Raw genomic sequence first — 25289 nt, forward strand, 5'->3', positions numbered from 1 at the left:
GTGACATGGTGTAGGGAGCCTGCTTTGGCAGGGGGGTTGGACTCGATCTCTGAAGGTCCCTTCCAACCCCTACGATTCTGGGATTCTATGACAATATATCCCTCACCTTCACAAAAACAAACTGAGCTACAGACAACAAAAATGAAGACATAGTAAAGAAAGAATACTTGACTTGTGTCAACATTTTTTTTTTCTTTTTGAAAGAAATCTGTTCAGTTTAATCCTCATGAAAGTGGGAAAAATAATAACAGTGGGTTAAAGCCAGTGTTTAAGAAAATACATTTAAATATATTTTTTTACTTAAAAATGACTTTCTTCAGCATTCAAAGACCTAAGAGTTAAACTATAATTGTATACACCTTATGTAACAAATTGACAAAAAATTTAATAAACCAGACTATATAAAAAGCAAGAGGTTGGGTGTTGGTTTTTTTGTTGTGGTGTTTTTGTTGTTTTTTTGTCAGAAAAATGTATTTGTGATTTAGCTGATCGTATAAAAAGCATTACATTTTTTAAAAAATGTGGGGTTTTTTGTGGTTTTTTGTTGGTTTTTTTTTTTCAAGTGTTAATGGTTTTACCATTCGTTGTAGCTACATTCCAAACCCCTGTAAGATCAGGGCATGTTATTCTTATCTGTGTAGCACAGTGAGTTTAATCTTTACACTGAGGTCACTCTCATTACTACTTCCCCAGAGCCATTATCCTCTGATGAATCTTCCTGAGGTCTCATGCGGTTGAGCAGATGTAACAATACGTAGCCACACTGAAATCTTAGTGAGGTTAACTGTGTTGGGTGAACTAAATTTCTGTTTCTAAATGCAGTCAGTGGTAACCACAATGTCCTTCCTGCTGAGGATTCTCCTCGACTGCTCTCTTCTATATCTGTAGCTTTATCGTAATTTAACACATCCCAGTGTAGATTCACAGCCCTCCATCTCTTAAACACTCGATAAACAGGTGCACCTTCATGTATTATGAGACCTGAAATTAAGAAAAGAAAACATTAGTTTGTACAAAATGTCACAGGGTATCGTCTTGAGAGTAAATACAGATTTAATTCATAATGCCAAATTGTAATGAATCAAGCCACTACAGCTGACGAGTCCAATAAGTTGAACATGTGCAATGTAATACTCATATGTTCAAGACTGGGGAAAAGGGAGCATGCATATAAATACTGCACTTGTATTTTTTTGCACTCAAAGTCCAAAAATTACACAAATTTCCCAGTCCTCCAGAGTAAGGAATAAAATTGTTCTGAACAGAAGCTCAACATAATGAATACTGGAATTATCTGAGTGTGCCTAACTGAAAAAAAAAAGTATTTGTATTTAAGTAAACCCCTATCAATCAACTTTACCAGCAGACCTGTAGATTGATTGCTCATGCTGGTGTTATCCTTGTTCACAATGAGTCTTAATAAATTATTGAGAATTGCAACAGTTTAAGTAGATCTTTTAAGCTGGACCTTCTACAGCCATCTTAAATTTGTTCAGCAGTGTTTTGTTGAATTCAATAGAAACAAATGGTACTGTTTTTACATTCTTATTTTAGCCTGGGAGCACAGAAAAGTTAAGGCAACTTGGAACAGCTCTAAGAATGATGACTTTCCTTTCTTGCTTCAGTAGAGAAAGAAGAAATTACATCTTATGATTAATTATGATGAGCATGGCAAGGATGATGGGCTTTCTTCTTCTACTCCAAAATTCAGCAGACAAAAGCACGACCTTTCTTGCTGATACCCTAGAAAACTTTTAGATGGTCCTTTCACGGAAAACACAGTTTATTTGAAGTTCTGAATAGACCAATCTGCTTTTGGCCTTCCATGTAGGCTCATGATTTTTGTAACTGTGCAATAAATTTGTTTACTTAAATGAAATTCTTTATTTATCATAGGTGTGCATATAGTTTTATTTATTTATACTTCTATGCACATTCTTCACGCATGATTGTTTCAAATATGAATTTACTTGTGGGGTTCATTGAGTTTCAGCCTTATTAGTTTTTTCTTCTGCTCAGGCATGGTAGTTTGTATGGTTCTGAGTAATGCTGCAATAAATTAGTTGTCTGATGTGTTACTTGCTTAAAATTTTCCCATACGTAGCAAAGTCTGTATTATCTTCTGTTGCACCACAGGCTACACTTCTTTATGAAAAGAGATCAGGTATTACCTGTTGCTACACAACAAGCTTCTAATTTAAGCATCCAAGTCTCTTGGGGGGGTTAAGTGATACCAGAAAAGAATAATTCAAAGGGAGATGGCACAAGCAGAAAGTATGATAAAAGAACTTATATGAATAGCAAACCTCCAATTCAAGTGCAATGATTTTCAGATAAGGGTATGTATTCAAAGACACTTCTAAAGATCATTGCATTGAAAGATGAATAAAAGCGAGGTTGCTTCCAGGACACATGACAGCAGGTGTAGTAGCCCTCTGAGCCTCTCAAGTCAACTAGAATTCCTTGAAGCGTCTGATACAGGCTAAATGATCTTTGATCACATACAAAGTCTACAAACTAAATAAACCAGGGTTTTATCGCTATGATGACAATTTCTTTTTCTTTCTTTTTTTTTTTTTTTTTTTTCCTGGATGCATTTCCTACAGAATGAAAAGAGCGTAATAGGAGTTCCCCTCTACCTGTTCCTGGATCATAATACTCTTCCATCCAATTTCTCACAAGTCTGTGATGAAATAAAATTGAAAGAACTTATTTACCTCAGTCTAAAGATTTCTGACATCTGCCTGCGCTCCACTGGTGCCCAAACAGCATATTTTTAGAATGCAGTAGGAAGCAATGAGAAAGGGTCAATGAAGTATGTGGAGTAACCTTAGAGAATCAAAAGCACCCCCCCAGAATTGTGACAGAAAAGTCATAGGACTGTTTTATATTTAGGAACTTTTTTTTTTTTCCTATTTTTGAGCTTTCAGGATTTAGTGAAATTATATTTTCAGATTTTTCTCAACAGTGGTGGGGAAGATAAACCCGCTTTAAAATGGAAGCTGTTATTCACATATGCTCTCAAAGAGCTAAGGAACAAAGAATCAAATATTGCAAGGCTTGAAATAAAGTTGACTGATTTGGCAATGCTGAAGGAAAAAAGGAGCACTTTCCTAACTTTTCTCTTCAAAAGGTTGATTTCCCACCTGATAAAACTGCAAATTCAGAAGGATCTGTACAGAAGGGGCAGAAGAATGCCAGTAGACAGCCTGTCTCTTTTGAAAGAAAGTTTCAGGCAGAGAAAAAGATAAAACACCTCTCTACACCAAAAGTTCTGAGACCATAAATAAGGGGAAATCTGGGTAAGTTTTAAATGCTGGATGTGATTTTCCAGTAGCAGAGAAGTTCTGATGATTAGAATACAAGTGGTTAGTTGGTCACTAAAATGAAGCTGCATGATACTAAGAGCCTTTTTCTTATGAGGTTCATGGCAATGAATGGGGATACAAGAAAAGAAAAAAAAAAAGGATAAATCCGTGAATTATACTAACTTGTTCGAAACCCCATAGTTTCAATACCACAGAGAACATAATAGCACAGTCCTAGAAGAAAAAATTACAGATCAGCAGAATGCTTTGTTTGACCTAGACAATCCCAAGAAGCAGTGTTAGATTTCAGTGCTGTTAGCTGTTCCAACATTATGTCCAAGTAACATCTACAAGGACCAGAGTTTTGGGAATGAGAGACCTGGCAAAATGTGCTAAGGTTCTAAGAAGGCTTTACCTTCAGGATTTATTTCTAAAATGTAGCGATTGCGGTGGGAGCCAGACAATAGGATTATGAGGATATCATTTTTTGTTGGTTCATTGTAAAGTACTGTGAGATTATTTCATTTGCTCTGTCCAAGGGCTTTCATATCCTGAACCAGAGAACACGTGAGCTTTTTCATACTGAATGTCTTTACAAGAAGGACAGACACATTGTTGTTCAGATGTGGCATTAGGCTCCTGTTTTGTCTTACTTATCACATTAATTTCTCTTATAATCACTGAGGAATTATCATCCCAGTAGCCTAATAATTTTTTTAGTGGGGAATTAAAAGCACTTTTTAAAAACAGCCTTCACACACTGGACAAAAGTCTCAAGATTCACAAAAACAAAAAACAAGACAAAACAAAACAAAAATGACAACAACAAAAAAATAACCCAAATAATTGGCAAAGCATTAAAGTGAAACATCCACTTCAAAGGAGCAATTTAACTATAACTTAACTATTTAGTGTTAGATAGAATTGTGAAAAAAACTGTTTCTGAGTGAAAAAATACTGTAGCTACATGTGTTCATTATTAAAAAGAAACCTCTGCCAGCACAGTTTTACAACTAAGGGAATTAGTCTTATAGATGTTATTTGTGATGATGGGAGAGAAAAAGGGGGCTTGAAAGATGACTATTTCATTGAAAGGTCGAAGAAAAACAGTCTGAGAAGAAGTGGAGGCAGAAAAAGGAGTGGAAGGTCAAAAAGGAGCAGCAGAACAAAACAGAGCACATGAACAACAAGAAAAAAATGATTGAAAGTAAGAGGCTGAAAAAAATGACTGTAGATCAAAAAATGGAGTAGAAGGCTGCAAGTAAAGTTAGAGGGAAAAAAAGAAGGAAGACAAAAAAGAGTAGAAGGTCCAATGAAGAGGTTTAAAAAGAGTTGGGAGGACAAAAGAAGGGTGAGATACCAAAACAATAGTAGGAGACCAAAAGGGGTGGGAAGGCTGAAAAAAAAAAGCTCTGGATGACATTAGAAAACATGGAGCTTGAGAAAGAGTGAATGCTGAAAACAGGTGGGAAACCAAAACTGTAAATGGATGGGAGACTAAAGAAAAGTACAGGCTGAAATAAAGTGGAAACTTAAAAGGGATGGAAGACTCAAAAAAAAAAAAAAATTAAATTAAATTAAATTTAAAAAGATATAAAAATAAAAAAGGAAGCTGGAAAAAAAGCCGAGGCCAAAGAAAGGGTGGGGTGTATAAAAAAAGGAGGTAGGAGACCAAAATGGGGTGGGAGGTTCAATAAAATCCACGGTTGTTGGGAGGTTAAGAAAATAGCATGAGAAGAAGGGGAGACTGAAACAACATGGGATGATAAGAGAAAAGTGGAGAGAGAAACTGTGTGGAAGGCTGAGAGACTGACAGATTTTGAGAAGTGGAGGTTGAGAAGGTTTGAGAGCTCTGACAAAGTAGGAGTCTGAGAATAAGAAGAAGCTGGAGTAGGACTTGGGGCTGAAAAGGGTTGTGAGGCTGAGAAAACCATAAAAGGTTAATTAAAGAGTCCAGGTTAAAAAAGGTTGAGGGAAAAAGAAGGAATGGGTAGCAGTAGAAAATGTAAAGGCTAAGAAGAAGGTTGAATTTGAAGAGTGCTGCTGAAATAATAAAGGAGGTGGAGGTAAAAGAAAAATAAACTAAAGCAGTGAAAAGTCAGAAAAAAAATAAAATACAAGATGCATGAGTACAGGCTGAGAAAAACTGGAGGCTGAAGAGGAGTGAGAGGCAAGAATAAAAGCTGAAAGGTAATGAAAGGCTGGAGAAAGGTGGAGGCCTAGCATAAGATGAGGCTGAAATAAGGTGGAAGGTGGAGTACAAAGCATGAGGCTGAGAAAAAGTACTGACCAAAGAGAGGATGGGAAGTAAAAAAACCCACCAAAATAGTGTCTTGCTAAAAAGCAGCATCTACAAAAAAAGGTGGAAGCAGAAGAAGGGTAGAAGGCCAAGTATGTGCAACTATTGAAAGACATCATGTCATTACTTTGGGGAAAATTGCTTTTAAAATGTGATAACAACAAAATACTTCAAGAAGTACAACTATTTAAACTGCACAAATGGCAAAAAAATATAACATTGTGCAACGGTATAGGGAGGCATAACTCAAATGAGCTGGACTAAATCTTGATTGTACCACCAGCAACTCATCCACTTGTCTTGGAATAGGTGCTGCACAGGCAAACTCATCTGCATGCACAATTTCTGAGTGAAATAAACAGAGATTTTAGTGGGAGTATATGTATAATTGCAAATCCCTTGTAAGACTAAGCTCAAATGGAGAAAATGTCATGGATGACTAGATACAAATGAGAGCAGAGGACAGACTAAATAAGAAGTAGCTGGCTGTAAGCATTACAAGCTTTGTGATATAAGAGATTATATATGATATGCAATGGTAAAAAGCATATGTTAATGTCTTTGGGAGGTTATTAGCATAATTGGCAGTACTGTGTTTTTACATGACTCATAAATAATAATTACATTTGTCTGTTAAAGAACTTTTTATTCAAAGAATTTAAATTAAAACTATCAATCTAAAATTCCTCATTTTATGATAAATTTGAATAGAATTGAATATATTAATAAATATTTGGAAAAGTACAAGAACTCCTGGTATTACAAGCTCACAGAATGCAGATTACTTGAAATTGCATGTAGATTGTGTAGGCTGAATGACTATGTTATCAGAATTTTTCAATTACCAAACTTCTGTTTCTGAATTCCCAGATAAGTCATATGTGCACTGAATTTAAGCACTATAAAAAATCAGGGTCCAAATATGTTTAATGATAGCCAGTTCTGGGGCAAGCAGTGTAAAGGTTTTCATATATTTTCTCTGATAGGCTGGTAAAACATATATTTGTGTAATTTAAGACATGACAAACTTCCAGTCCAGAGGTGGCTTGAGCCCAGTTGACTTGAAGGGCAGCTACCTAACTGCATGTAGCAGTCTATTGAACACACGCCTTAGAATAGTTTATTTATGTAGGTAAATTCAATAGTATTTTGGCTCATCCAAAACCCCAAAAAATCCAACCATAGAATTTCATATAACTGAAAAGTTTAGAACGCCTGAAGCACCTTTTGTGTACACCCTGGAGTTTTGTTTTCTTTTACTAACAAAAGCAAAAACCTTTGAGTGCTCAGCAGGAGCAAGGATGTAGCTAGTGATGAAGCTGAGGTTTTTTGTTTGTTTGTTTGTTTTTCATTATAAGTTGAATACCAGCCCAGCGTGTTTGAAACTACAGTTGTGTTCACTGCTTGGAGAAGATTCACACAAAAATGTCCGAGAGTGAGCTTCTCATAAAATTTACAAAACAAATAGAAATGGCCATCAGCCATTTAGATGTGGCTTTGGGCAGCCTGCTCTGGTGGTTGGTGACCCTGCACATAGCAGGGAGGTTGAAACTAGATGATCATTGTGGTCCTTTTCAACCCAGACCATTCTGTGATTCTATGATACAGTAATGAGGTGACAATCAAAGACAATATGGCTTTATGGTTGGAGCAAAACCATTGATATTGGGAATCATACAGTTTCCTCGAGCCTTATTGAGCAGAATGCAGCACTGCCCTTCACAATTCCCATATAAGAGATTGAGATAACACCAACATTTATCACTCCGAATTTCTGAAATTTGCTAGCTGTCTATATTTTCAAGTACTTGAAACTGATCCTATTCTCATCACTAAGGTGCTTTGATCAGTCTGAGAGTAAAGCCTCTTCAGTTCTTTTCTCTTTGCAGTATTGGTAACACTGTAAATAGCAATATTGGTATCAGCTGAGAGTAAATCGGAGAACAACTGGAGTGATTAATTAGAGTGACCAATTAGAAAAATAGATAGTCAGAGTCTTAAACCACAGTCTGTGCTGTTTAAAGTTTTTGAGCTTACCTATGCACACTAGATCCATAAAACCATACAATCCATAGCAGGTTTGAAAAAGGCTGTCCTTTCTTTGCAATACTGCATAGGGGCTGAAGGCTGACCATAGAAGCCAAGTCACACTTGCTACTAAGAACAGAGATCCTAGGATTACAGCAACCATCTGCACTTTCTCAACCAGTGTTATAGTAATGCTCTGCCACTAAAAGAGAAACAAAGGTGTATAAGNATGTGTTTGAGATAAATAAATGCTGCTATTAAGCACGTGTTCTGAAAAAATCCATAGCTTCCTCTCTCTCTATAAGATAAAAATGTTATTTTCTGTGATTGTACATTCAACTCCACTTTTTTTTTCTCCTGAAATCAGAAATTACTTTAAAATGTATACATATCTTCATAAAATGTTACTAATATTTTTGACACTAACATTTTATAGAACCTTTTTACCTATTTCACTTTAGCTAAAAGTGAAACTAATAGTTGCTTCGCCATCTCCTCCAGCATCACTACCATCACCATCTAGCTGTGAACTTCAGAAGAGTTATTAGTTTATTTCTATTTTGAATACATAAGAAAAAAAACAAAAAACAAAAAAAAACAAAAAAAAAACCTTAGTCTTTAGGAACGGAACTCAGCCTTTCATATTTGTATGCTAACAGAATACAAAGAAAGTTGGGAAGCCAGTCTACGTCTGTTTTAGTGTTAGTATAACAAGTTGAAAGTGACACCTTTCCTTCCCATCCCACCCCCCTCCAAGACCAAAGCCATTTTCCATTTTCCTGCTGCTCATCAAAGAAGCTCCTGGCTGTCTCCAGGCGTGCCAAGGGAGATGGGGTTCTGTGCATAAACCAGTATTAAGAGTACAAAGAGACATCCATAGCTTAGTATGGTGGCAATCTGAAGACCTGGGAAGAGCCCCGAGCATAGGTAGCAGGCACATCTCTTTCATGTGCACTTTACTTTTGTCTGCCTTTCTTAGGAAGGCTGGATCCTATGTATGTGAGATAATTAAGAATTTAGTGTAAAAATATGCTTACTGAATTTTGTCAAGATATGAATAGAAGTAAAATTTTGTTAAAATTAAAAATCACCAAAACAAAACACAATGTAACAACAACAAAAATAATAGTAACAATAGAAAAATCATCACAGATTGCCTTTAACATATGTGGTCTTTTGTAGCCAATTATTTGTCTGAATTAGTTCGGCAGACTTCCCACTCTAGCCCCATGATCTGCTCCAAAGATGAGTGCTGAATCTTTTGATTGACATCATTTCTGTTCTTAATTTTGAAAACATCTGCCCACTTCCAGGGTTACAAGGGGGACCAGGTGAAGAACTGGTTCTACTGAACTGTTGGTTCTACTGAACCAACTGAACCAACAGCTCTATTACTTATTTAACCATCTGGTAATAGTTTTTTCTCAGTTTATAAAAGCATTCTTTTTTAACAGCAGTTGGGTAGCCAGTATTGTATGATTGTAAGATGCTAGAATAATGCAGGTTGCAAGGGGCTGTGCGAGGTCTTTAGTTCAACTTTCTGCTTAAAACGGGGTCAGTGATGGGATCAGTCCAGATTGCTCAAGGCTTGAAAATCTCCAATTATGGAGACAGCTCAACTTCTCTGAGCAATCTAGTGTGCTTCTTTACTGCTCTCAGGTCATAAAACTTCTTTCTTACATCCAGTCTGAACCACAATTTAAGCTTTCCCATTAAGTCCCACTGCTAGACGAGCAATGAGATCCTCTTCCCTTTTCTTCCATTTCAGCTTTCCCCATTAACTTTTTAGACTGGTGCCTAATTTACACACCTGGTCCTGCTTGCCTCCTCTTGTTGCAGCCTTCTGAGTGTAACAGTACAAAAAGAAAGCCATACAATTTATGAATTTTGTATCTCAAAATGCTGTTCTTTTATGATTAACTTATTAAACCCATACTAATCATTTCATTGAAATTTGGGAGTTGAAATGGAGCTATTCGTATTCAGAAATACATTGTTTTTTTTAATAGTAAAGCAAGCTTAGATACTCATTTCTTTTGTTAGGAAAGTTTTTTTACAGGGTCATGGAAGATCTATTACAATTAATGCATGACAGAATGATGTGAGCTTCTCATGATTCAGATATTGTACACAGGACTTAAATGGCAGGGCTGAAATTCATAATGCTCTCTTTAGACTTGGTGGGGATGTGTTAAACAAAATTATTTTATTTTTCATTACAAAGCTAATGATACATGGTGTGACCTGGCAGAAAGCTGTCAAAAATGCTGTTGGTTATGTATTTCTATCTTCTTTCATATCAGTATAAGACAGACCTGTAATATATTTGTTCAGAATGCATGAAATCATAGTATGTTTACATGAAGTAAAATTCAGTTTTATGCATTAACTGTCATAAAGTATTAAACTATCAAATTCATGGAAGAAGCTAGCAATAAACTGAAAAAAAAGGTCTATCACTGAAATAAACAGCTGGTCTTTCACAATGCAGTTCCCTAAGCCTAGTTCAGCTTACTTTGAATTCTATTTTTTTTTTTTTTTTTTTTTTTTTTTTTTTTTTTTTTTACTTCAATTACTTTTAATTATTCCTCAGAACTAGAACTGAGAAGAAGGAAAAGCAGGTCCAAACATTCAGGATGAGTAACATAGAGTGCAGTCTAGATATAAAGCTTACCCTCTATTCTAGCATAGCCAGGCATGCAATTTCTATTCCTGTCACCTCCCATTCATAACCAGACTCAGCCATTTCTGCCTCTTTATTTTTTTTCCTCATGTAAAGGTCTCACTAGGGCATCTGTTGACTTTCCCCAAACTTCCTTCTAGAAAACTTTGACCTTTAAGAGTCCTAAGAGACATATAGATTATCTCACCCTCTCCCTGGCATCTTCTTAATAATGTGCTCTAGTCATTTTGTTGTTCCTGAGATCAGATGAACGGGCTGTCAAGAATGTAAGTAACAATCATCTCTCAAGCTCCGTAAATTTAATAATTCCACAAATTCAACATACTACTATGCTACCAACCAGGAAGGGGAGCTACTTTAATTAATGAGAAAATGCATAAGCCTTCCACAGATCACGGTTCCTAGTCCCTTTGCCTTTAAAAATCAGTGAGCAATTAAAACAAAAACAAACAAGAACAACCACCAGGAACCCATAAAGGGGGTTGGATGTTCTTTACTATTACTCAGCTGTTTTGACCTTTGTGGTGTCCGCTGCCTTTCTTCTGTACAAAAGAAACTATACTCCTCCACCTTCCTGAATATGAAGGTCAGCAGTTTCTAAGCAATTTACATATATCTTCCTCTCAGTACAGTTTGTAAGTTAAACTAATCAAGAAGATCCCACAGTAGACAGGGGAGGACGGGCGGTACATGTAATATGGAAGGCTCTCAAGAACCCCAAACAGTTTTACACAAAACTGCTAATTTGTCTCCTGGTGCAAGGCTGTCTGCTGGAAGAATCCAACAGCACAACAGTGACAGAGTAGGGTAGGTAGGTGTTCAAGTTTAACATGATCAGATTCGGGACCTTTTTTACTGTGTATGTTTTTCCTTAGTACAAAAGGCAAGAAGCCCATGCATGATACTGATGTCTGACTGACCAGAAATGAAACTTTCTTCTCCCTGGCCCTCTGCCCCCAAGCAATTTTGCTTCAGAAACTTAGTCTGAGATTGCCTCTTAGGAAATATATGGCTTCATTTTTCCCTTAGCTATTATTGTGTTTGGGTATGAATTATAAAGAGTAAGCAGGTTGGTCTGAGACAGGCATATTTTTCACACAGAGAAGGTATTCTGTAGTTATTGCACTATTCATATGTAAATAAGCTCCGAAGATTTAGTTCTTTACTTAGCCATAGACAATATTAGCCATTAGGCAATGAGAAGGAACTACATGGGACTGTATTGTTTGGTTACACTGCATTTCATAACAGGATTTATGAAGAGGAACAGCAGTTGGATTCGCGATGCTTTCTACTGTCTGAAATCTCATGCAAAGTGTAGTTACAGAGTGTAAGAATACACTCAGATAAATGCTTAGGGATAGAAGAGTTTTTCTGTTTAAGTACCAGAGACGTTTAAGCCTTATTTGATTTCTTACAATCATTCACCTTACTGCATGCCCTGCGACGTGTTTACTTCAACTTTTAGTCTTAAAGAAACTGTTTATGATAAAGAGGTCACAAAAGTAATGTGGTAAAAGAAACAACAATAAAGAAATTGAATTTAGAATTTAGCAGTCTGGTTTATTTAACATCTCAAACTGAAAGATATCATTATTGGTATGTTATAATTTAAATCCATTTTTTTCCATAACAGTATTTCACATTTTCTTCATGTAACTTGCTTTGTAACTCTTAATGGCTCAAGATTATAAATTATGACTTCCTAATTTGTCTTTGCCATTTGCTGACTATACATCCCCATAAACATTAAGTTCTTTTAGCTAAGTATTAACAAAACAGAAAAGTTCTATGCAGCCTTCTATAAAGTACATAACCATAAGAAATAAATATTTTGATACCAACTGGCATTTTGCTTTAAAATCAAAATTAAAAGAAAACTTTAAATATTGTGTATATGACAAAAATAATCATAATTTTTCCTTGACAGATTCTTAAAAATAAATAAATAAATAGATAAAAAAATCTCAGATTTCTGAGAAATAGGATCCCATTTCATATTCTTATCCATCATAACAGTAATGTTATGAGGTACCATGCCATACCCAGGCTTCTGATTTTGATACAGCACTGCTTTTTCATCCCTTGAGAATTCCCTACTCTTTCATTTCTACTGACACTTTATTACATTTGGCTTTGGTAATCTTTTATTTACCACTGCTCTTCCTTTCATTAATCATTTGGGAGTCTGGTACATTTAATGCACCCTATAGTTCTGTTTCTAACCCCAGAAACATTGTTCCCATGAGTGCTCTATCAAGGATAAATACTGCATAATTTCATTTCTTTTCAGGCAGAGACTTCCAGAAGTTGAAAGAAACATACTACTTTGAAGGGCTAATTGCTAAAGAATAAAGTTAATAAAGAATTATGCATGTTATATACTAACATAAAAATTGATACATTACTCAAAGATTTCTCATATTCGAAATAGATCAGTACTAACTTAGCTTTTTTTAATTGTGCCTTATAAAAGCCTGTTGATTGTCATAAAATGCATGGCAGAAAAGTGATCTTAAAACCACTCATTGAGACTGAAATTGGACTCAAAATACTTTATATGAATAATGTCTGCAGTGAAACTAAAGATTTTCTTACATCCTTAATAAAGAACATATGAAAATTCCTCATGGCTGCCCGGATTAGATGACAGAGAGTAATCCCCCTGCATATAGAACTACCAACTCAGGGATATTAGCAATGGGTGATGAGACAGAAAACTTTCTTGGAGGTGTTCAAGGCCATGTGGGATGGGGCTTTAAGCAACATGGTCTACTGGAAGAAGCCTTATCCCATGGCAGAGGGTTCAGAAATAATAGACAATCTTTACATTCCTTCCAACACAAACCATCCTGTAATTCTATGAAGGCACACATGGTCTCTTCCATGTTTGCAAAGGGTAACATTATCTTTTGAATATGTGTACCTTTACCACTTAATTTTTGACTCAGTGTTGGGTTTTTCAAGCACATGATCATAAACAATGGGCTCCCTTCACTTTCTTTGAATTCGTGTACTAATCTGGAATTCAACGCAACTAAGATTCTGAGTTATTATAAAAATGTATCTAATTTAAAAATACAGTAAGAAGTAGCACATGTGTGCACACTGGTTCATCATCAACCTTATCGTGTTGGTATTAAGTTAAATTAGGTATAATATTGAACTATAATGTACCACCTAGACTGCTACATCTAAATTCTCTGAAGATGCTCATAATCTCTGCTAAACTTTGATGTGGTAGTTTGACATGGCTGCCTCCAACTGTCTTCTCTGTCATCCAGAGACATGTTATTTAGTTGCCATCAAAGGAGCGAGGGTATTCTGGAAAGTGTATTTAATGTAAAATAATTAAAAATAGCTGGTGGTGAGCCAACCTTATGGTGACCTATTATAACATAGTATGATTAAGCTGAAGATGTATTAATTATATGACTTCAAAAAGATTTTTATAAAATCTTCTACTTTCTCTGGCTGCTAGGAACAGGTAGCCGTGACAGGGACAAGTTCTTAAATACAGACATTCATTATGCATTAGAGGATTTGCAGTCTGTTCATGGATGAAACCTTAAGAAGTTAAAAATCCCAATGATTTAGGTCCAGTACATCATTTTTGAAATGCCTATTCATTGCTAGTAGTCTAAATTATCAGATAATTTTTCTAATATGTTTTGCAGTATACACATAACATTTTTTTGCATTATTTAATATGCAGAGATATTGTCAACTTATTGACCCACTTGGACAGAAAATGCATAGGATTGAGTATATGTATGTAAACATTTTAAATTCCCTTTTTGGCCATATTTTTATGTGGGCTGTTCTGAAAGTAATGCCTCCTATATTATCATACTGACCCACAATGTCAGAGGCAGATGTTGGTAATGTGGCAGAAGAGCCACCAATAAACCATTATGTGTCATTGCCTTGTGACAGATGGCAGCAGAGTCTGACAGAATGGCATGTGATATGGAAGTGCATATGAAGCAAGGGGAGGCAGTGGATGGTGTGTTTCAGCAGTGGTATCAGGAATGTGAAAGACAAAACACATTCCAGGCAGACATGCAGATTTTTGTGAGCACAGCATGCAGGCCTTTGTTAATTGCTGGCACAAAGAAAAAGAAAAAAAAAAAAAAATGGTAATTGATGATACAAAAATTGTGGCTCTCCTTTAATGCTTACCAATTCTGATGAATTATTAAGACAGAGTTCCTGTAGTCATAATGCAATTATCTTTTCTTTTATAAATCATATAGGTCAAGAGTATAGATAATTCAGCTTGCATGTCTCAGTCTGCTTGGAAAGCAGTATTCATACTTTGGACATTCTGAAAGCATAACATTCACTGCAGAGGCATAGTCCATCTGTGCAGCACACATGGAATTTAGCTGATAGTTCCTGGTAGTGTTGGCTTATTGCATGTACCTGGCAGAGTAGAACATCTGCACTTACACTGGATGCATTATGGATTTCTGAGCGCCCAGAAGCCTAAAAATCCTGGAAATCTATTTCGCTTTGGACACAAAACAATAGTTATAAAAAAACTCTGGAGATGTGTTTTCCTTCTCCTCAGAGAAAGGAACTAATTGCAAATTTTAGCTAAGACAGTCGAATAGGTTTAAAAGAAAAAGAGCTGAGCCTGAGTATAAGATCATGGAACTCCTTGAAATATTTGTACACTCACCAAAGCTGTTAAAAATATTGTTCAGCATGGAGGGAGCAAGCCTCACCTGCAAATTGCCCTGACCACCTATCAGTGTAAAGCGGGGTCATCTGTTCTTGACTGCTTCTCCTGGTGCCTTTTTTTCTATGTTGAAGTATTCAACTATTAATTCCAGTTTGTTTAGTGAAACTCATGCTTCATCTGCTAACTGAACTTTCCAAAAGTGGTAGCTCCTATTTCTCTGTCTTTTTGACAATATGAATAATGAAATATTTTTTACAACTCATACAAGATGAAAGATAAAGGGTTTAACCTGAAAGTATTCTACATCCTAATGGTTGATGCATTGCCTTTTGAAAGGCCTTCATTGAAACCCACTCTTCACCTGAGTTAAAGCAAGATTTTAAATGTCCACCTTGTAAGATGCTGACAGATTATTCAGATGCATAAGGTATATAAGATATAAGATATTGACATATTATTCAGAATATGCAATGACTCTTCAAAGTCATTTACTGGAACACTTCCAGTTCATATATACCAGACACGCAGATGTTTGCTGAACCGAAGAGAAAGCAAATTTAATTGATTCCTGTAGTCATATCACCTCTATACGGTTGACTGGGGACATGATTTTAATACTACACAAAGCATCAAAACCTATTTCTGACACTGGTGTACCTCAGCTGTTCTGAATGCTGACAAAGAGGCCATGGTCTTTCCAGAAAAATAATCATAGAAATGATGTGAAGATGGAAGGAATGATATACAATAGGAATTTTAGAGTTCAGATATTTAAGTTTACTGGAAAATGACTGCAAGGAATTTTCTATATCGTTTAAGTACTGTAAGAGTTAAAATGCTAAGTATTAATAAATTTTTCCAATCTAGGCCCAACACACAATGATGGTTACATGATAGAGACAAAAATGTAGGTATACAAACAAATTTGACTGGATAAGCATGATTAAAAACTTGTGAAGTATCACTGTGTTTCAAGTACCCAGTGTTGCACTGCTTTCCACCACCTGCTTCTCGTCTGTTCAAGTCCATAACACTAGATACCAAGTAGTGCATTCTCATCTGTTTTCACTGGATTCCTTTACATCCTACAAAAGCTACCTACACAGCTGATAATCAAGCCCTTTTCAATAATTTTGGCACAAACCAGACCTTTAGCATCTGTTAGGTACAGAATCTGAAGGACATTCACTATCCAGTCTTCTTCCTTTTGCTTTATGGCAACAATGTGTTTCAGTAGTGAAGGGTACCTCACAAGAAAGCATCCATCTGCGCGTACTGGCCTCAAGCCATCTGGCCTCTCAGTCATAACCAAAAGTAATTCATAGAATTGTATCAAAATTTTCATGTGACCCTAGGAAAATCTTTGAGGGAAGACTATTATATCTTTGTGAGATATAAAACAAGGGCACTTCAGATTTTGAGGGAAAGGTGAAAGAAACATACTTAGTTTAGACTTAAGGTTGTTGCCTCACCTGATCCCTAAGCAAGATGTGTGTGTCTTGGGCAATGGTTAAAAAAGTAGGACAATAAATGTGTCACTGTATTATCAGCTGCCATGTAATCACAGAGAAGGCAATCCTAGGTTCTGGTTTGCACAAAATCTGGCAAAGCTTGCTTTAAAATTCAATTAGAGATTAATCTACTAGATTGACAAATCAATTAGATTGATTGTGTAATCAATTACATTTGCAATAAATCTTCACTTGAAGACAATGTAGTCATAATTAGATGATTTCAGACTGTTCAAATTAATACAGTATGCAGCATACTGCTTGAAAATTTGGCCAAATAGAAAAATTCATTTATTATGATTCCTTTTGTTTTAGATATTATGTATATTGCATAATAATTAAAACATGATATAAAAAGATGCACAATATATCACTGATTATACATATTAATATGATGTATGCATTTTACAATTACTAACAGCAATAATTATTACTATTAATTCTAATTTAATAAGCATTAACATTTTAAAAATCAATTGTCTTAGTTTTTTCAGGTATTACTACATAATCATGGCTACAAGATGGTAGGCACTATTTGAATTAGCAATCAGTTTTTTTCTAATAGTTTGGGATGGCCACTTTCTTGCTTACTATGCATCAACATTCATAACACTACGGGAAGCAGTGGTTATATTAATAAAAACTGTTATATCCAATTCATACTGCTGTGCTTGGAAGCCCTTAAACTATAAATTGCTCTTGGCCTAACAGTGGTTATATGACTCACACATAACCTATGTACCATCCCTTCCAGGATAAATAAATACAGACATAAAAATACCCTTGTTTTCTCTCAAATCAAGAAGCACCTAAGAGAAAGAAGGGTATGCACATTCTGTACATAAAGAAAACACTTGTATCAAATAGCTACTTATTCTTTGGTTAGTTAGCTAGAACTAGTGCAAATTATTTTTCAAGTATGTCTCTGTATTCATTTTGGTTGTGTCTCTATACAGTAGTCCCCTCTTTAAATTCACTAATCATATATGACAGAGGTGTTGGTCTTCACATCAGCTTTTCTACCTTAAAATCAGCAGTTTTATGTCAGTCCTTAACAATATTAACAACAGGGCTTGATGAAATTTGATTAGGTTGCTCTTTGAAAAGTGCTCTGGTGATCCCATAGGAAGGCCTTAGACAATATGAAAAATCTGAAATGTCCTGAGGCACTTTGAACAATGTTCTACATAGAATGCTCTTGTTCACCTCTCTGGAACAGACAGAAGCAGACAAGCAGATCTTCAGAAGACCCTTGACATCTGAAGTTTGTAAGCAACTCATCCTTCCAAACACTGATGAAGAAAGCATGCCAGATAGAAATCTGGCATTGCCCTGGTCAGGAACTTCAGTTGAGTTCATTTTATGGCATGGATGATAGCCATAGAAAACCATAAAGTCTAAATAAAAAAGGCATTCAGACTCAACTAAACCACAATTATATCAATAACTATATAGGTCCCTTTCAACTACTGCTGCTTTAATAAGAACAAAGAGAAATATAAGAACTAGTCTCTCAGAAACATCATGACTGTAAACTAAGAAAGTGCAAAACACCTAAAAGTGGTAAGTGAAGACAGAGCTAATGGAACACGCATCACATGCAGCATACCATTGTGAAACTGTTAGTATAAGATCTTATGGCTCAAAGAATGAAAGAGAGAACTGGCTCAGACATATAGTAGAGAGAGAAGATAATATTCTTCTTTAGGGAGGTTTGCCCAGTCATGCAGATCTGGCTGACTGTTAGTAACTTCTTATCTAGTGTACATTTCTGAAGTGGAGAATGTTGGCTATGGCCTAATATTCCAAATGTCTGTATGAAAACAAAATCAGGAAAATAGAATCATAATGTCATGGAATTGCTCAGGTTGGAAAAGACCTTAAAGATCATGAAGTCCAACCGCAACCTAACCATAATACCATAAATGGACATTATTCTGATGCTGACACCAGACATCTTTTGTTGTGCTGTACTGAAGAGGACCAGATCTGCCATGCTGGCCTTAGCAGATAAAGGATTCTGAGAAAAGATGATGGGAAAAGGAATTAATCATTTCTCCAGCAGGGGAACTGAGAATGATTAAGCAGCCCTAGCATTGCAAGAGAAAGGTTGTTGTGTTTTTTTGTGACTATGAAAACAAGCCTTGGCAAACTTCTAATGGAGGAGTAGCTTTTAGAATTCGTGGCCCACTGAAGTAAAGGAACTCAGTCTCTCAGCCAAGATGCTGAGTCCAGTGGCAGAATTCTGCAGTAGGCAGTCAAGCAGCTGCCATTTGGGAACTCATAACGCCCCCAGAAATGTTGAATGCCACAGACAGACCAACCAGTAGGATCACACATATCACATACATATTTTTTTCAATAAGTGTTTTGATTTATTCATGAAAATAAACATGAGAGTTGCAAATGATTCACCCTTTTAGAACAATGCAAATTACCAGACAAATTTGAGCTCATAACTGAAGTTATTTAACTTTCTAAAGTCCTTTTCCTTTTCATATCATAAAACATATTCTACAATACCCTCCTTCCTGAAAGAAAATGGTATTAGAACTTTGATTATCGGAAGGAAAAAAGACAGTTTAACTACTGATAAAGGAAATTTCTGTCCCAGGAATCTTTCTGACTTCCATTATAAACCTGGAAAGGTAATAGTCAGTGTAGTTACTGAGGGGATTAGAGAGTGACAAATTCAGTGTCATAACCAGGAATCACAGCCCTTGGGATTCATATGTCAGAGGCAACTGTGGTTCAATGCTCAATCTGGTCAATTCATTAATGAAGTTAGGAAAAGATTAAAAAATAGGAGAGAGGGACACTGAGACAAAGATGTGGCATAATATTCACACTTTAGATGTGCTAATTCAAGGTCAGAGACATAGCACCATGGAAATGCTAGACGAGTTTAAGGAAACAGAATTAGTGCCTGTACTTCTGAACCCAAGCAAGGAAGAAAGGAATCTTTTCAAGATTATCATGAGGAGCTAATGCATGATAGTTCTGCAATGAAGACAAAGATTCCCTTATGTCATGCTGTAAACACCAAGACATCTGAAAATAACTGCATCTATTCAGAAATAATCTGGGTTAGAAGGCTGAAGTTCTTAGATCTTGCAGGTCCTAATTGTCATGGCCAAGCTTATGGCATTCATAACAGAAAGGTCTACAAAAGTATGAAGATAATACCCAGTGGATAGATGAGTTTTTGAAAACCCCATAGCCATAAACTCTTCCAGTGAATCCACAAGTCTCTGAACACATTAAAGTTAACTTGTAACTGTATCAACTCTTACTGATGGAAAATCTCTGAAGTAGACACATTTTCTAAGAATCATCAGCTATTCAACATATTTCTGTATCTTTTAACCAAAGCTAAAGAAATGAAATAATAGGCTTTTGAAATCCATAAGCATTTGATGCTCCCTCGCATTTGATCCTCCCTCATACAATGAATAAAGATCTTCCCCTCAAGTTTGACGGACATCAGCTGACACCAGTAATTAATCAAATTACTATTTGGTGCAAGTTTTCAGAAAGCAGTGAGATGATATGCAATACTCTGTAAGTGATGTGTTAAGAAAAAGAAACCCTCTTTATTAAATCTTATGAGGATTTAAAGTCATCATTGTGTATTTTGATACAAGCTAAGTGTCCTCCTTGGAAGATGACATTAAATGATTGGAGCTCCAAATAATTCTTGAGGCCTCTGAAAAAAGAGGTTATGTGTAGAACAGTGTTGCAAGTGTAGGAAAAGACTGTAAACACAGGACTCCTATATTCTATTAATGTTATTCTGACAAGATGCAGTAAGCAACTGTGTTATGCTGATTCCTTCAAGCAAAATATGTCGATTGCTTTCCTCCTATGAAACAGCAGCACTGAAATTGAGATGCTGAATCTTGTCATCCACGAAGGAACACAATGTGCTGGAAGTAACCACAAGGTATAGTAGATTGTAAATTGCGGACTGCTCAGATAATGGCCATTAGAGATATGTAAAATGTCCCATTAGGAAGTAGATGGTTTTTCCCTGGTGAGCAGAAGGGACTTGCTTAGCATGAAAGAAGAGAAGGCATATTGAAGTGTACTCTCATTTTCTCAGAATATCGTTTCCTGGATGCCAGTGTTATGGCATTTATCTTTTTCAAGATCTTTGTAGTGCTTGGAGGACTCTTCTTTCAGTGTTAGCATAGTTGCTAAATAAGCTTGAGGCTAGCAAGCATTTTTCTTGATGGTGAAGGTCATGACTGTCTCAAACAATTAAGGAATTACTTTTGGAATTTTATTTGTTGTTTGGGCATATAAGACCAAGGGGGAAAAAAAAGAGCCTTAGCTTAGGATATGGCCTTCTTCCAGTAATTTAGTTTGTGTGGGTATCAGTATGGTGTATCCCAGTGCCGGGAATATGCTCATCACAGAAATGGCAAAGTTTACTACTGCCCTGGAGGGAAGATACTGCCATAAAATATCTAAAAATACAGAAAGGGGAAAGAAGATTACTAAGTGGAAAGAAAACCGTGTGTCTAAAACTCCAAGACTCATTCTCTACTGGCCTCATTGAAATGTAAGCAAACATGACTTGGAGAAGAAATACAGAAAGGTAAATAAAAAGGAAAGATGAAATAAATTAAACAAAAAAAAAAAGCAAAGAACCCTATGGGAAAAGTCATGCAGGAAAAACAGTGCAGAGTGAGTGCTCTGACTCAGACAAGTACTTCAGAAGAACTGAGGTCAAATGGTTCTTTGACTGTTGCACTATTGGCATGAAAAGAAACGGGCTGTCTTCTGTACATTCTACACAAATAAAAAGAGCCTCCAGTCTGAATGCCAAACACTAGATCTACATGTGGGACAAAAAATGCCATAAAAAAGATGAGTGCAATAAGCTGAAAAGCTCTCTCACCAATTGAATAAGAAAGCAGTTAGTGTAACCACTGATTATTTACACAAAGCTTTGAAGAATCCATTGAAAACTGACAAAATTCAAAATCAAGAAGCATTAAAAGAAAGTTTTAAAATGAAGTCAGTAAAGTCAACTTTCTTTGACATATTTCTGTTGTGGAAAAAAAACTATAGTAGCATTTCACAGGTGACACAGATTGAATGGTAGAGAAGCAAGGAGATTTTGACAAATGTCTGGTGCCCAGGCTACTTATACTGCCAAGCAAGCATGAGCAAAGGAATCATAAACATGAACTACAAAAACAATACACTATCATTTATAAACAAGTTTAACTATTAAGAGTTAGAAGAAGCCTGCTGAAAACAAAACAAAACAAAACAAAACACAAACAAACAAACAACAAAAGGTAACTGGTCATAACGTTCTTTCACTAAGCCCTGGCAATAGGAATTAAAGAACTGAATGATCAGGACTTTGGACTTGAGAAAAGAAAAACTTGTATTGGAAAGCTTACATACAGCTCACTGTTAAATAAATTTCAACAATGCTGGCTGGAATATCAAGCTCTTTGGAAAATATCCATTCAATTAGGCATAATTTTTTTTTTTTTTTTAAAAAGACAAAAAACAGTAACTCAAAGAAACTGAGTTGCTTTGAATTGACTAGCAAGTCCCACACCTTATCTTATGCCTTTCCTGTTTACCTAGATACCCTAAGCATCTAAAATGCCAGTAGCTAGGTTTATGTAGCTAACTGGATTCCCATCCATGCTATCTTTAAAATTTGGAAGTATTTTTCTAATTGAGATGTGTAATTTATGCTTATAAGTGCAGTAGTGACTTTTATTCAAGATTCTTTCATGACTAACACTAGCCATTTTGCCCCATGAAAATTTTAGTTATGAAAGAATCCACTATTTTCCCTTAAAGTAGTTAACACACTACATAATATACCAAGATAACAACTCTCTTTAAATATACATACATATACATATATATATATATATATATATATATATATATATATATATTATCACTAGATCAGGTTGACACCAGCAATTATTGCTTTATATTTTCAAGCACAGTTTGCAGTCTACACAGTGTTAATTGCTGTTCCACACTGTGCAAGCATTCAAAGAATAAAACAAGAAATCAAATGGGGTTTTTAATGAGCAATGGAAAGTAAAAGAATAACATGGAAGGGGAACACACATACCCTGATACTACTCTGTTGTTGTTGTTGTTTTTTTTGTTGTTGTTGTTTGTTTTTAATGCTATACTTATTTTGTCTAGGTATTTGATTATTTTAATGCACAGTTCAAAATAATGATGGATATGGCATGAATACAAGAGAGCTAGATGTGTTAAGTTTAAAATCATTATCTACATATTAGTGCAAAATTGTTCTCTGTGCTATAATTAAAACTTTGTAACCTATATTTTACTGCAAATCCTCTATCTTAACAGACGTAAGCACCAGAGTGGCTTGTCTATCTACCTCCCTGCATGCTGTAGCTGATGCTCCAAGAAGAATGACAGATGTCCTATCAGTTAAGGTGCCAAATTTGACCAAATGTTCCATATAGAGAAGTATGAGCACATAAAATATCAGGAAAGATGATCACAAGAGTTTGCTGGTGACACTACAACCATTCTAGCAATATCCCAAATATTGACTACACCTTTTGGATTAACACCCCAATATTCAGCTATTCCAACCATCAAGTAAGCATATGTTTTTTCACCATACTCCTCTAAAATCCTGTCTAGACTAGGAATATGCAAGTGTCTGCACTGAATCATAGTTTTCAAACTTATGATTTACCATTTTTGACAATTCTCACCTAAATCTGCCCTCTTCACTTTCAGTTCACTCATAGAACTCTCTAGTACCAAATCATCTTCCTTTCCTTCCACCAACCTTCTATTGTCTGTTCTCTTAAAAACATTCAGTTTCAGCCTTTCCTTTCATTTTCACTATTCTTTTTAAAGTTTCCCACGTTCCTTCCTGTTGGCCTCAGCTCCCATGCTGATTGTCACTGACCTCTGAGATGAATATCATCTCTCTTCACTGGGCTTACAAATGCGGCTCGGTGTTCATAGTACACAAACAGCTATTCAGTGCTTAGAATAGCTTTTCTCCTAGGTCCATATCCAGTGTTTGTTATTAATTCTTCTTTATTCTTAGCAAATCATTACTGTGATATCACTGTGACAGAATTAGTCTATTTGCTTACATATTTTTCTTTGTTATATTACGACTTTCAGATCACTGGTACTGATGATCAGTAGTTACTACATGTCACTGGAACTGCTCAGCATGAATCAAGTCCAAAGGTACTACTACTACATGTAGTAGCTTCTCCCTACATGTGGTTAAAAGTAGGTGCTTAGGAAAACAGACAGCATGAAATATACAACTACTTTGTCTAACTTTATGACCAATATTTTCTGTTTCATATCACTCTCCCATTTCAAAACTAACATATGCGGCATATATGGATCTCAAGATTTTCATGTTCCAGCCTTTCTCCAACCCATAAATCTTTTCCGTAACCCAGTAAATATATTTAAATATATATTTGGATCTTCCAGTTCACAGTATTTCTATGGCGCTTTCTATATCACATATATAAAACTATCCATATTTAAAAATTTAATTTCTCATCATCATTTTCATCTTAGGTCTCAATTACTGTAACACAGCTTTTAAGCTCTTGACAAATGTAATTTTCTCAGCAAATGTGAGACTGCTTGAAACACAATTTTATAAGCCCTCTACTTTGACCCTGTTACTGCCCTTCTGTCACCCCTGTACAGGTTCCTCTCTTCTCCATCACACCAAATAAAAAACTATTTGATTGTTAAAAAGTACTTGTGGGCTTTTACTGACTTATTAATTATCTTCTAATGACTATTCAGACACCAAGTCTCACCTCTGTTCAGTTCATAATACCCATCTCAGCCAAGTATTTTTTTTTTCCAGCAGCCCTTCCTTGCTGCTTTTGCATTCAAAAGGTGCCTGCAAACCCTATTTTCTTTTCAAGAGTCATCCTGTTTGAGATGCCAAAAACACAACAAAATTTTGAAACGGTTGGTGTTGAGAGACTACTGCTTATTTGGCAGGTTTTATATATCCACACAGATTTCTCTTATTTAAAATGCTTTGTAAATTGTCCAAGATACAGTGAATAACACCATGTATCCTCTTGGATCTTCATTACAGGCAATGTAATAGCAGCAATACTAGATTATTGTTAGAACGTGGTATAGTTTAAAAAGCACAAGTGGAGATCTGAGCCTTCACTTTTTCCCTTTCTTAGTTATAGCTTACAAAAAACAAATGCTTTCATCCAGTTGAGCATAGTCATGAGAGATAATTTCTATTACACATTTACAACACTGGCCTCAAGATTTAAATATCTAAAGAACTTAATAATTTCTGCATTTTTTAATATGAAGAACATGCAAATACCTACATGCAGCCTGCTACATAGTCCTTCATCTAATTCATGCCACTGTGATAACTCAGATTAAGTGAGGGCTATTCATATTAACAAAATTTGAAAAAAACAGCCTATAATTCATTCAAACTATTGAACACCATAATTTTTATGTTAAATATCTCAGACATTAATAATCACAGTGTAAGCCTCTGAGAACCATGGAACTCATGTGTCATATTCCACCTCAACTAATTACATACTTGCTTAAATAACAGTGACCACCACTCTTATTTTTTTTGTCTCTATTCAAAAACCAGACTTAACAGTTAAGAATTTACTTGTTAAAATAACTGATAGTTTTACTGTTTTGTTGTTGTTTTGTTTTGTTTTGTTTTGTTTTTTAAAAAGGTGTTGAAATGCCTTCA

The 25289-nt window shown here is 35.6% G+C and overlaps 1 protein-coding gene across 1 annotated transcript in view; it reads right to left on the minus strand.

The window, feature by feature from the left end:
* Positions 1-365: 365 nt before the first annotated feature.
* Positions 366-25289, minus strand: part of MARCHF11 (membrane associated ring-CH-type finger 11) — a 29962-nt gene continuing 5038 nt past the window's right edge. The window contains exons 3-4 of the mRNA XM_015854387.2: positions 7645-7837; positions 366-981 (exon numbers count right to left, since the gene is read on the minus strand). Of these exons, the coding sequence (XP_015709873.1) occupies positions 659-981; positions 7645-7837 (516 nt within the window). The 3' untranslated portion in view covers positions 366-658. The remainder of the gene's footprint in view (positions 982-7644; positions 7838-25289) is intronic.

This window comes from Coturnix japonica, chromosome 2 (genome assembly GCF_001577835.2).
Source record: "Coturnix japonica isolate 7356 chromosome 2, Coturnix japonica 2.1, whole genome shotgun sequence".
NCBI lineage: Eukaryota > Metazoa > Chordata > Aves > Galliformes > Phasianidae > Coturnix > Coturnix japonica.